The sequence below is a fragment of the Haplochromis burtoni genome, unplaced genomic scaffold (genome assembly GCF_018398535.1).
Source record: "Haplochromis burtoni strain Fernald_Lab_line unplaced genomic scaffold, NCSU_Asbu1 Contig_89, whole genome shotgun sequence".
NCBI classification, from domain to species: Eukaryota; Metazoa; Chordata; class Actinopteri; order Cichliformes; family Cichlidae; genus Haplochromis; species Haplochromis burtoni.
In genome coordinates, this window is record NW_024582450.1 from 925,011 (window position 1) to 938,527 (window position 13,517).

General features: G+C 41.0%; 1 protein-coding gene across 5 annotated transcripts in view; it reads right to left on the bottom strand.

The window, feature by feature from the left end:
• pcnt (pericentrin) overlaps nt 1-13,517 on the bottom strand; it is a 33,969-nt gene that overhangs the window by 16,156 nt on the left and 4,296 nt on the right. For all 5 annotated transcript variants that reach the window (XM_014337463.2, XM_014337461.2, XM_042222602.1 and 2 more), the window contains 29 exons: nt 13,074-13,214; nt 11,653-11,802; nt 10,666-11,552; nt 10,245-10,577; nt 9,495-9,897; nt 8,858-9,274; nt 8,550-8,768; nt 8,356-8,451; nt 8,122-8,265; nt 7,702-7,957; nt 7,519-7,598; nt 7,108-7,381; nt 6,852-6,952; nt 6,434-6,545; nt 6,159-6,285; nt 5,885-6,004; nt 5,716-5,788; nt 5,503-5,607; nt 5,272-5,383; nt 5,153-5,193; nt 4,923-5,054; nt 4,522-4,765; nt 4,241-4,379; nt 2,941-3,382; nt 2,668-2,865; nt 2,500-2,571; nt 1,980-2,084; nt 1,509-1,661; nt 673-819 (listed from right to left, as the gene is read on the bottom strand). In XM_014337463.2, coding sequence (XP_014192949.1) covers nt 673-819; nt 1,509-1,661; nt 1,980-2,084; nt 2,500-2,571; nt 2,668-2,865; nt 2,941-3,382; nt 4,241-4,379; nt 4,522-4,765; nt 4,923-5,054; nt 5,153-5,193; nt 5,272-5,383; nt 5,503-5,607; nt 5,716-5,788; nt 5,885-6,004; nt 6,159-6,285; nt 6,434-6,545; nt 6,852-6,952; nt 7,108-7,381; nt 7,519-7,598; nt 7,702-7,957; nt 8,122-8,265; nt 8,356-8,451; nt 8,550-8,768; nt 8,858-9,274; nt 9,495-9,897; nt 10,245-10,577; nt 10,666-11,552; nt 11,653-11,802; nt 13,074-13,214 — 5,823 coding nt within the window. The remainder of the gene's footprint in view (nt 1-672; nt 820-1,508; nt 1,662-1,979; nt 2,085-2,499; nt 2,572-2,667; nt 2,866-2,940; nt 3,383-4,240; nt 4,380-4,521; nt 4,766-4,922; nt 5,055-5,152; nt 5,194-5,271; nt 5,384-5,502; nt 5,608-5,715; nt 5,789-5,884; nt 6,005-6,158; nt 6,286-6,433; nt 6,546-6,851; nt 6,953-7,107; nt 7,382-7,518; nt 7,599-7,701; nt 7,958-8,121; nt 8,266-8,355; nt 8,452-8,549; nt 8,769-8,857; nt 9,275-9,494; nt 9,898-10,244; nt 10,578-10,665; nt 11,553-11,652; nt 11,803-13,073; nt 13,215-13,517) is intronic.

The window sequence follows — 13,517 nt, forward strand, 5'->3', positions numbered from 1 at the left end:
TATTGCAACTGCCTTGTTACAACCCTAGAAGATAAGTCTGTCCCGTATTCAGTAAGTGAAAATAAAAAAAAGATAAAATAAAAAATAAAATAAAAAGTCAGTGAGGATAAATTATAAACCCCAAATACATAACTGGATGTTATGTGCCAGGACATGATTTATTATTATTATTGTAACTGCTTTTTGTAACTGTCCAAATGAGGTTACAAAAATGTGACAAACAATGTGATAAACAAAAAAAACAGAAATAAAAAAGCCAAAGCAAATGCAGTAAAACTGCTTTTCTGTTGATCTACTAATTGATTATTCGACTAATGCTTTTAACCTTAATCTGAAAAAACAAAACACCAGATTGGTGATTTTATTCATTAATATGTTCATCTTCCACAGGATACCATCTGATATATGGCGAATAAGGAAACTAACCCACAGATCTGCAGTCTGTATAACCATCCCTCACTCTTTGCTTTAGTTTTCAAATCATTGCATCTCCTCAGTCCTCTTGTGGACCTTTTCCAGTCCTTCAGTAAAAATACAAAATTTTTTCTGTCCACTTCGCCCAGTTAGTCTTGCCTTCCTCCCCCTTAAGTAAAACAGCCATTGTCAACCTATCCAAGTTAAGACTTCATAGATATATTTATATGCATATATGTATGTATGCATGACTGGTACCTGGGCCACCACAGCATCTAGTTGCTGCAGCTGGGCAGTGAGTTGACTCATTTTCTCTGTGTAGCTCTGCTCTTTTTCCTCTTGTTCAGACGTGAAGCTCCGCCTCAGGTTTTCAAGCTCCGCCTCCTTCTGCTCTTCAAATTCCGTCTTCAAAGAAAACAGTGATGTGTATAGATTAATTCAAAAACGCAGAGCAACAGCTGAAGTACACAGTAGGTTCATTCATTCCAGAGATCTTTGGACTGACTGGCTTATAGCTGACAACTGGCTTGCACATTTCAGATGGTAAAATGCTAAAAGTCTGGAGGGGGAGGAAGGGGGAAAAAAACAACTTCAGCCTTAAAACCTTCTGCATCAGGGGATAAAAAGCTTAGATCCATCCCATTTAGCCACTGTTCAGATGGCAGCAACACGAACACATGCACGACCCATCAGCACACACATTCAGAGAACAGACGGACACGAACACTTGTACATATATGATGGAGGGATTATGAGAAAACTGGGTTTGGATGAGGCCTCAGTGGGATAGAGTCCAACAGAAAAAAAAAAAATCCCTGGGAATGAACTGGTGCAGCTGAAGCTTAGAGAGGCCAATCGCATCACACACACGCTCCAAATAATCCAGAGCTATTCCATAATAAATGTTTGAAACGAGTTAAATAAAGAAACAAATATAGGGAACATCAATGTATTTCACAGAAACCGCTTATATGGAGAAACATGGCTACCTCAAAGGTGTTCAGCATTAATAAAGATCTTAATTGAAAGGATACTTCTAATCCTAACTGTTTCATCTATCCCAAGGAGTTTTTTCTTTTTCCCCCTCCTCTTACCTTCAGTTGATTAATCCTGTCCTGCAGCCGCTCTTCTGATTGGACTTTGAGGAGCTCCACCTCTTCTAGGAAGTGCTGTCTTTGCCTTGACGACTCCTCTTCAAGCTCCCTGCGACATGCCTCTAGTTCCCGTGCCGAGACTCCCTTCAGCTCCTACAGCAGACACATGTATTTATTTAATACCGCAGTACTCAGTTAGTCAGAAGGTCAAATTTTTAGTGCTTCGGAGAAAACAAAATCCAAATAAATACTCTGTGCCTCTAATAGACCATTATGAAGGATCAACAATAATTGAGTGTAGTCCATTCACTAATGGGCTTTTAGAGCCACTGAGACAAGAACCAACAGGTCACCGTTAAAACAACCCGCAATTTAGAGAACGGGATGTTAATTCATGTGGTTTTAAAAAAAAAAAAAAAAAAAAAAAAAAAAAAATGGAAGAGGATTTATGACAGACTGTGACGCACACACCTGCAGCTGGACTTGGTGCTGTTTGGTTAGTTGCCCTTTTTCAGCGGTGTAGGTTTGCGAGAGCTCCTGCAGAGCAGTGCTGTGTTGCTGCTCAAGCTCTAAAACCTGCAAAAGAAACCGATGCAAATCAAGTCCGATTTAGAGTCTCCTGGTACTTAATGCACAAGACTAAGTTAATCAGATGAAAACAAATCAAATTTGATTATCCAGCCAAACAAACTTTGCTCCAATGCTTTTATTTTGGATTTTAACAAATCAGTTTCATAAAGTTTTAATGGCTTCAAGTTATGAATAACTGCCAACAATCCCATTATATCATGTTTAAGCAGAGACCATCTGTTTGCCATAGTTACACATCTTTTTCAGAGATATTTGCATTAAAAATGAAAGGAAATCTGCAATTATATACTTATTGTTGTGACATTAAACCAGCCTAATAATGAGATGGTACTCAGCTATTTGGCTTTGAGACAGTGGAAAAACAAACATGATGTAGTTATCATGATGACTGTGCATGTACCTGGTTCTTGAGTGCTTCCAGGGCTTTGCAGTGTTCAGTATCCAAGGATTCTTTTTGAGCAGCCAGTTGAGACTGTAAAAATAAAACATGAAGTTATTGTTTTGGTAAAAGAAACTTTTGGTATTTTTATTTGACGGGGGGGCACGATCCCTACTCTTCATTACTCACTTTGTGAACATGGCTGAGCTCGGCTGCCATGGCTTTAAACTTCTCCATGTGCACATGAGCCAGTTCTTTCCTCAGTTCTTCCCTGATGGACAGCTGCTCTGCAGTATGACGCTCTATTACCTGCTTATGTTCTGAATTCAGGAAAATCAGATCTTCGCGATGTTTCTCCTCAAGCTGAGCCATTTCATCACGTAGTGTCTGCAATTGTAAAGGACAAAGACATTAAAATCCACAAACAAACAGAGAAACTGTCTGTGGCTTCCATCTCCTTACTTGCACTTCTTTCAGGTAGGTGGCCTCCAACGTATCCATGTTACTCAGCATCCTCTTTTCTAGTTCATCTTTCTCCTCCTGGTGTTTAAGAGTCAATTCAGCTTCCAAAGCCTCCAACTTAGCACGATTAGTCTCTTCAAGACGTTCAAGGTCTTCCTTTAGTTTGGAACCGAGGGATACTTCCAAGGCAACACGCTCTGCATTATGCTTACATTCAAACTCTGCTGTTTTAGCTGAAAGCTGATCTTTGTGAGAGGCAGAGAGTGAATCTAGCTCTGCTTTGTGTTTGGCATTGAGTGCATCCATTTCTTTGGAGTGTGTGTTCAGTAGCGTTGCCCTCTCATGTTCCAGCTCAGCTTCATATTTGTCCTTCAGCTCTGCCACAGACACTTCATATTTCTCGATTAAACGCTGCTCTACCGCTGCCTTTTCCTCTTGGAACCTGAATAAAGACATAAAAAAGTAACCAAGAAGCTAACATGTTTGAAGAGTAACTGAGACATTCCAATACCATGTTTCAGTTTTTGATTTACTACCATGTGGCCTGAGTTTGCAGTGTAGACCCTCACAGCAGTACAGCAAGAGAAATTGTAATTTTTTTTTGAGTGTTCATTTCATTACAGTTTACCTATACAGCTGCAACATCATTGCTATAGCAACCATATGCATTTGTTCCCTCCTGTATAACCCGAGACAAGCCTGGGCATGTCATGCGTCAGCCTCAGATTCAGTTTAGTATCTAAAAGGGAGTCATTTCAACAACATCCAACAAACAACAAGAAAACCCTTCCTGCTCAAGGTGGAAACAAACTTGTTGCATCACTTGAAGCAGAAACACCCTTGAATGCAGCAAGGCTAGGAAGGAGGAGATATTAGCAGCTGGTGATGTGTGGCCTGGAGATAAATAAATCAGTCCACCATGCGCCGCTGGAGCACTTGGTTGTACTGTGCAAATGGTCAATTTATATTACTGGTGCGGTTACAAAAAGCAGCGCCTTAGGCAGCTTATTAAAAAGCTACAACCAGGTAAAAAAAAAAACATTTTTCAGTTTATTACGTGACAATTTTGGGCAGCTCCTGAAGAACCCTAGGTTTATATTTTTCCCTTTATGACCAAAAATACTCAATATAATAAAAAGTTTCTTGAAATATAGCTTCAAACCATTGTAAAGGGTATTTCTCACTTATTATAATCATTATTAATTGAGAAAAAAAAAAATCATACACAATCAATATGATTACCTATTTAATACACTCTGGATTATACAACTTTAGCTTCAATCAACACTCTTGAGCTCACCTCTCTCTGGCCTGGCACAGCTGCATCTCGACCTGCTCATGAAGCAGCTCTTTGAATTCTACAGACATGCAGTCTTTGGTCTTTTGCAGCTCTGCGTCATTGGCCTCCACTTTCTGTTTCAACAACAGAACCTGTTGGCCTAGAAGGCAGACATTAAAAACTCATGGAGAACCAAAAGGTAGATTCTGTATACAGTTTTCAAAACATGAGATCTGGCTAGAAGATGCAATTCACCAACATTTTCTATAAATAAAAATTACACGAGTCCTAGAGATTCTTACTCTCATCATTTTCCAGTGCATCCTGAAGAGACTTCAATTTCTCCTTCTCCTCATGAAGCGCTTTTTCAAGCCGTGCCTGCTCCGTTGCCATCTCATCATGGTGTGACCTCAGGACAGAGATCTCAGATTCATACTTCTCCTGCAGCTCTTCTTTCAGCTTGTTCATATTCTCCTGTGCTTCACTCCTCTCTAGTTCAAGAGCTTCCTCAAGACGGGCAAGCTGCTCAGCAAACTCTTGTTTCATCTGCATTATATTGAAGGAACATTAAATAGCTGTTACTAAACCGAAGCTTGTCACTGTATTATGAAATCAGTATTTTCATGCAACTACACCACCTGCTGCTCAGTTTTCTGTTTTTACTGTGTAGGATAGTTTTGAGTATGAAGGATTACAGAAATACCTTCTGCATGTTCTGGATCTCAGCATCATGCTGCTCGGTGAGAGCAGCCACTCTGTTCTCCAGAGTGTAGATGATGGTCGTTGCTGTTTGCAGCTCCTCAGTGTGAGACCATATCCTGTGTTCCACTTCAGCCTAATTATAACAATAGAGACATTCAGATTTTGGGCCAAACAATGTAATCTCATTAATGTAATCTCTTTGTTATCTATATTATTAAGCCTTCTTCTCACCTCAACTTGCATTGCTGCCTCCAAATGGACTCTGGTGAGCTCTACAAAGATATTCAAGTTCATTTATTTTGCAACACACACAGAAAATAAATGAATAAAAATAAAAGTATGTGAAGGACCTTGCAGATGTCTGTCAGAAAGTTTGGCTCTGAGTTGCTCAAGGTCCAGAGCATGACGAGTTTTCATCTCCTGCAGCTCTTTATAGTAATGATCAGTGAGGTCTGCGCGCACCTGATGTACAAGTTACAACATGCAGCAAGTTAACCAAAAACACTTTGTGACAACAAGCAGTCACACATTACTATGATATCACTTTAATAAAAGGCTGAACATATAAGTTTATGTCTGACCTTCTGCACCTCTTCCTCAAAGGAAAGAGTCAAAGAGGATCGCAGATTAGAAAGGTCCATTGTGTGTTTCGCCTCAAGATGAAGTGTCAAACTGTCAAGCATTTCCTGGATGAGGCACAGGAAACAAAGCAGCCTCTCAATCAATTACACTTAATATGTATCGACTTAAAATGTAACTGACAGCAGTGCCCATTAAACATCTGCATCTCTTACCCGCTGTTTCTCCAGCTGAACGGTATAAGACAAAACGTCTTTATCCCCTTGAGCTTGACACTGAGACAGAGCACTGAAGCACAGACCAAAGACTTTAATATTCACAAAAACATTTGTGCAAAACTGCAGAGCATGAATCTTATTTTTATACCCAGATAAAGTGAAATACCCATCATCAGTCATTTTAAGCAGAGAGTCCTCCAAGGCACCTTCTACCAGCTTCAGCTGTAGCAGAGCAATTTCCTCTTTGTGACTCTCCTCTGTTGCATGCAACCGCTTCTCAAAATACCTATAAACAGGATGAGGGTAAAACATGATAGAGTAGAGAAATTAAGCTCAATTTAAAGAAACCCATAATTCAGATGTCTGTTTACACTAAATGTTAATATTCAGTATTCAATAAATGCATCAAAAATTTGTGTTTTCAGGTGATTCTATGGTACCTCCTCAGGTTTTCTAGCTCTGCCTCATTTTGCTCTTTAATTTCTCGTTTCTGTTCATTAAACTCCATCTTTAGGCGTTCGATGTCATCAACCCGAGATGAGCGTGCAAGCAGCTGCTCCTTAAGCTCTGTAAAACAATAAACAGACATCTATCATTCAATCACTAAGAACAGGCATTGCTAATAATATATCATGTTTGTTAGAATGTAAAGAAATCCAGTGTATGGAAAAAAAAAAAAAAAATCCAAGCTTTAGCCTGGTAGGCTTATTCATACCACCCAGCTCCTGACGACTAGTCCTCATGCTCTCCAGCTGAGTCCACAGCTGACTGATTTCCTGATCCGAGCTCTGTTTGAGCAAGTTCTTCTCCTGCTGTAGCTGTGAAACCTGGGTGGAAAAGTTTGGAAAAATGTTTTTATGAAATTTAAAAAAAAATAAATAAATAAATAAAAAAATATGACCCAACAGGTTTTTAAGATGTCAATCAAAGTTAGTGTTTAAAACTTCTGGATACTGAGAAAAAAAACAGATTATCCTTTTTACTGTGACTTAAGACTTAGAAAGCTGCAGATAAAATGCATATTTAGGGTTGCAGTAGACCAGTAGTTCAAACTGCAGGGCATGCCCCTTTGGTGCTTGGATACATTTTTACCAGACTTTGTGGAACTGACCTGGGACATGCCAGAAACTAACCTCTTGCTGCAGTTGCTGCTCTTTCTCCTGTAGGTGGAGGACTTGCTGCTCTTTCTTCTGCAGCAGTGTCTTATTAGAAGAAATTTCCTCCTCCAGGGAACCTTTTACAACAACCAGAACAGAGTCAGCTTCACTCATCATTACTATGCATATATTAATATAATACACAAATTCAAATCATAGATTTAGAGGACTGTGCAGCCTCTTTATGAAAGTGTATACTGTTGAGGAATATGGGAACTGTGGAAGGACTCACAGACAGCAGCATCTCTCTCAGCCAAGGCTCGTTTCAGCTCCTCTAGTTTCTGTGTCTGTTCTTTACTGGAGGTTTGGAGCTCCTCTATACTGGCTTGCGTCTCCTGTACCTCTAACTGTTTCTGGGACACAGCTTCCTGTGCTTCAGCGAGGGAGGCCTGGGTGCTGGTGAGTTCAGTCTGGGTGGCACTGAGGCTGTTCTGAATCTCCAAAAGGGACGTTTGAAAGTTTGCCTCCATGGCTTCAGCATCTTTCTCCCACTGTGCTCTTAGATCCTGAAACAAAATAAAACCAAAATGAAGTGAAATAGAATAATACACACAATGACAAAACAGTGCATGTTTTTAAAAGCCACAGCAGTTTTTTGAATTATATTTTTATACAAAAGCTGCTTTTTTTAATGAAATTTCACCTGTATTTCTTTGGCCTGCTTTTCATCCATTGAAGCCCTTTCCTGAGCAACACGAGTCTCCCACTGCTCCTTCATCTCTTCTGAACACACGAGAAACGATTCTTTAGAAACCGGACGACTCAAACAAAGACAGCTAAAGAATGAAGATCATTGAGCAGCTGAGATGATCTTGTGTGTAATCACCCATGTCTTGTTGGTGCAGCTCAAGCAGCCTCTCCTGCTGCTCCTGGTTCTTCCTCTTGATCTGGTCCACCTCTGACTGATGGCGAGCCTGCAGGAGTGCAATTTCTTGGTCAAATTTCTCCTGCATAGAGGCCTGGACCTTGATGAGGGCAGACGTCTGCTCCTGTTCCACGTTTTCTTGAGAGCGCTCAAGATGAGACTTGTGGACTGTGGTCAGGCTCAGACGCAAGGATTCAAGCTCAATGGCCTTTTGAGCCTAGAGGAATAAAAGCATAATGAAATGATGAATCTAAGTCAGTATTTAAGAGGACAATAATATATTTCACTGACTTTGGAATATTTAAATTAAAAAAAATTAAAAAAATGAAGAGGCTGATTGAATGAATAATGTTTTGGCTTGTGCGTCTGCATATAATATACCTGAACCTGCTGCAGTTCAGCCTGGTGAGCAGCCTCCATGCTCTCTCTCAGCTCCAAAGAAACCTCTGTCTTCAGCTGACTGACAACCTCATTGTGTTTGGCACTGAGCTCTGAGATCATCCGCTCGTGCTCACGTTCAGTTACCTGTCACGAAAGAAGAGCCAGAAAAAGCTAAAATGGCGCTCTTGGTGAATGGAGTCCTCACAGCAGTGAAGGAGTGAATTGCTCTGATACCTGTTTGATTAAACTGATCTGTTGTTTCTGTTCTTCCTCCATACTGGCCCGCTGCTTCAGCAGCTCTGTCTCCAGGCGAGTATTCAAGTCAGAAATCTAAAGAGTCATGCAGATTATATTTATTATTGCTTGCTACTAAAATTAACATTTAATCTGACTCTATTACAAATCCTACAGCAATTGATGAATCGCACCTCCTGCTGATGTTTCTCCATCAGATCTTTTATCTCCTGCTGATGAGATGCCTTCAGCTTTTCTGTAGCCTCCTCCACAGCCTGTGCCTGCTTCTCCAGGAGAGCCTTCACCTCGTCTACTTTCTCCTTCATTTGCTCCTCCAACAGATGTCTTACATCAAAAATCTCTTTGTCCTTCTCCATCCTCTCCTCCTCCCATTTTTCCTTCACTTCAGCCAACTGTGAATATAACTTTATAGGTTAAATCACTGCACATTAGCATTTCAAACTGCCTTGCATTTAAAGTATGGCGTTACGTAATCTCTCACCTCGACATCCTTGGCTTTTAGCAGCTTCTCAAACTGTTCGAGTTCCTCCTCTAGCACTTGTTCCATTTTTTTGATCTGTTCATCCATCTCTTCTTCTCTTCTGCTGTGCTCATCCCTCTCCTTCACAGCCTGAGCCCGATCCTCCTCCGAACAAGTCAGTTTCTCTCTCAGACAGGAGATCTGCGACTCTAGCTCATGCTTCTCTTTTTCAGCACAGTGCAGACTATCGAGGCTCTGCTGCAGCTCCTTCTCCAGCCTCTCCACCTCCGTTTGGACACTTAAAATCTGCACACGTGTCGTTTGAAGCTCCTTTAAAACTGTATCGAGCTCTGTAGTCCTTTGACTCAACAGCGTCGATGCAGTTTCGTGCTCTGTTTTTGTCTCCTCGAGTTGTGACATGAGATGCTCATAGTTGGCCTTGAGAAAAGGAAGCCAGGGAAACTGTTTTAATTATTTATACAATATTTTTCTTATCAAGTCAAAACCTCCAATTTGATGTCTTAGTACTAATATGACTACTGAATCAGCTCCACCATTCCAACTTTGTTAGAAAAAAAAAAAATCTAATTGCTCAGAAACCTATTATCATCATATTTGAGTGCATTGTAATTATTGCACACTTGTGGTACTGGCATACCTGTAATGTTTGCAGCTGGTTGTCATCTCTGAATTCTGTGCTCTCCAAATCTGCAGTCTGCTTTATCTCCTGCAGAGATGATACGAGCAGCTCCTGCTGTTTTTGATGAGACTGGAGTGCAGTTTCCTCCTCCTTTAGTTCCCCTACCAGTTTTTCATCCTCATCTGATGGAAAGGTACCAGATATGAGGAGGGAAGTTTCAGCAGAGATTTCAGTTTCCTTTACTGTCAACATTACTACATTCTCCTGCTCTCTTTCTTCTGATAAGGCACAGTGTTTGCTCCTAAGGCTGTCTTGTTCATAGACTTTCAAGTTCAGCTCCTCCTCAAATTGTCTCCTCATTTCCTTTTCGTCTTCGAGCTCCTGGAGAGCTTCCCTAAGCTCTTCTGTGACTTGAGCCCACCTAAAAAGACAGATAATAATAATAATAAAAAAATAAAAATAAAAATGTATATCAATTTACAGTAAGAAGTAAATGTAACCACAGCAAACCAGCTTACATTCAAATGTTTATTGTAAACTAGTGATTTATTTCTTAGAAATGCCCTTTTCCAACGTGGACATTTAACAATATTCACCTTGAGATAAATATTTATTATTAATCAAAATTAATAGAGTTATGCAATTTACTTTAGAAGTAAATATTACTGTATTAACACAATAGCAACATCATTGTTAGGTATAGAGCACAGAGTTGTTTATAAAAGGACTTTGAATTAGTCATTTGATAAACGGCATGAACTTCATTACCTGCTCCTTGCCTCCTCAAGCTCTTCTGCACTCTTGATTACTTCCTCCTTTAGCACATTTAGATCCCTCTCCTTAAGGGCCAGCTCCTCACGGAGCTCCTCACACTGCTGACTCAGCAGTTCTTTTTCCAAGTTAGTGTCCTCAGACTGCTGCTCGGACACGTTACTCCTTTCCATCCTGCCCGAAGCGACGTTGTGAAGCCACTGAGGGTTGGACTCATCAGCCAGAGAGTCCTGTGGACTAGAGGCGTTTTGGCGGTCGTCGTGTTCTTCAATCAGACGTTTGGAAATTGATAACAGTTCTTCTCCAAACACATCACTATTTAGCTCAAAACTGAGAAGACACAATGACAAAAAAGATTAATATATATAATATAATATCTACAGCTGATAGATAGTGCAACAATAACAGCTGCTCTCACCTGCGGTCTGCAGATATGTCCAGCTGACTGCACTGGTCAAGGTTCTCAGTTATCGCTGAATACTGCAAGTGTGCAAGCGGAGCTGAAGACAAGTAGCGCTCCATCAGAAGATTTCCAGACATTGATTCATTCATACTGCCCTGGTCAGCTCCACTTTCCAGATTAGCCTCGTCGATACTGACAGTCTCATCAGAGCTAACGCCAGCTTTTACCTGGTTCTGCCAATTCTTAGACGCTTTGAAACCCACCACCTCCTCCTCTTTCATTTTTAGTTCTTTCTCCCTCTCTTCCAAAAGCTGCCTGACTTGCTCGACCTCCACTGTGTGCTCCTCTTTGAGCCTTTTCATCTCCTCCTCAAGACTCTGAAAACAAAGGGCAGAGCTAGCAAGCTTCTCACTATAACTCTTCCCTGCATCTTCCTCCTCCTGAAGCCTTCTCCTGAGCTCTTGCAGTTCTATGTTGAGGACCTCTTTCTCCTCTTTGTATTGTTGCATCTCAAGGCACTGACTTTGAAGTTGGCTTAACTGGAAATGAAGGTTTTGCAATTCTGCTTCCCTTTCTTTTCGCTCTTCTTCTCCTTCTTGCTTCTCATTCTCCAGCAAAGAAAGCACATGCTTGTTTTTCTCCATCTCCTCTGCTAGTTCGCTACATATTCGCTGGCTGTTTCTTCTTTCTTCCTCCAGCTCGGCTCTCAGCTTGCACAGAACAGTTTCTACATCAGTTTCACCTTCAGCATCAGACTGCGAGCCAGAACTTCCTGAGCCCTCTGATGGCGCTTCCTTATGACTGATGTTTGGCTCTTGGGAGGACGGTTCATGGTAAGGCTGCTGAATATTAAGGGCTTCAGTTCCTGACAGATTTTTGATACGTAGAAACTCCACACTGGTCTGTGTGACAGACGAGAAGACATTCAAGCAGCAGTTGTTGTGCATGAGCAACGAAGCACAAATAACAACCACAGCCACATTCGGTTTGATTGGCACTTACCTGCTGGAGCTGCCTCTGCAGTGCCTGAAGCTGTCCAGCAAGAGACTGTGCCTCCACCTGTACCTGGTCTCTGCTGGCCAGTGCCTCCTGCAGGTTGGAGCTGAGTTTGGCAATTATTTCATTACGCTTCTCCACAGCCTGCTGTAGCAGCTGCAAGCAGGACAAAAGTATGTACCGGTATTAGTTTTACGAGCAATCAAACACTCATAACTTCACACACTTCCATTAGCTTTTGCAGAACATATTATCAAATGTCCAGCATGCATTCCTACTTCCAAATTAATTTTCTATTTTTCCCTCTGTGGCTGGCCAGAAAACAGACTAAATACTTCAAAACAAACAATTTATATGCAAATTACAACAACAAATGAAGCCCACAATCTGGTTGGAAGAATCAAACCATTAACTTACAACACCTTATATACAGAGAAAACACCCCTAGTTTGAGATTTAAATACACAGTGAACATGTGAAACACTACGTGCCAAAGACACTAACCAGATTCCTCTGCATACAAAGCTTCACATTAGACCAACTGTGCTGCTTTTTCAGTCCAGAGCACCAAGCAGCCATGCAGAAGAGGAGACTTGGCACAATCCCCCATGGGAGGTGATGACACAGAAATCCAAACAAACAGTCCTCCTCACACGCATAGCAATACCATAACAAGACTTTCATTGTCTTAGTGAGCAAACAAAGCATCAGGACAAATTAAACGCATCCAATTCCAATCACACAATGGAACGGATTTAGATAACTGCTCAGTTCTGAGGTTACTGTGTGTCAATACAGAACTTAAAAATGTGAGCCCAAGTAGATTACAGTATTCATGACAAACCCCATCTTGTTTCTCCATTTCCAGTTATGCTTCAGCCAGCTGAGTTTAACATGATGATGAACTCCAATCAAACGGCTTACTTACGGATTACTGAATTATGCCATACAAGACAAAGACATGCAAATTTCCTGACATGCTCCTTGGAACTGCACTAATAGATGCAAACCAGCCAACTTGGAAACTGCTTCAAGAAGTTAACTTGCGCCAAATATGGAGACAAAGCCCTTTATGTAATTAATCCAATCAGCACCAAGACATGGGGGGGAAAACATGTTTGCAGAAGTACGGGTCAATTCTGATAAACCTAAATCACTCACGTTTTTATAAAGCCATTCACACCACTTGTTCAACCTTTACAGCTCAATCCAGGGTACAGATTTGGTCAACGTCTGGCTCATCTCACGAGAACAAATGTAAATCCTCTGTCCTCTTTAACAATAATGACCTACGCTCCTTGATTTTATTCTTCTAAACAAAACCAGCTCCACGAGAGAACCCATCTATGGTATTCTTGAGTTTTCCCCCAGACACACTTTAAAAGTTTGACATCCTACAGCAGTCTCCAGATACTGGCTTTGTATACCTTGAGCTGCTCTTTGCCAGTAAGTGCAGCTAACTCCTCTTCTCTCAAGTCATCCACAGGGGACGGGCTATGCTTGGGGGTGAGCGGCTGATCCTTCGCTTCGTTTTGCCGAACCTCTGGTTTCCCTGACATTTGAGGCTCCTAAAGGATTAAAAAGTATTAGAATTAAAGTCTAATCTTACCAGAGTCCACAAAAGAAATGTCAGGAAAAAACGCATGTGCTGCAAATTTGCACATTTAATGTCATTAGTGAACTCTGCCTTAGTAGAGAAAAGAAAAAAAAAAAAAAAAAAAAATAGTTAATCCTGGCCAGGTTGTCATGACAACATGGCCTACGGGCAATGTGATGGTTAGTGACCCATTTCTGTAATGTATGTTTACAGACAGGGGGCATAGACCACTTGTTGAAGCATACAGTGAATAAACAAAATTAGACAAACAGGG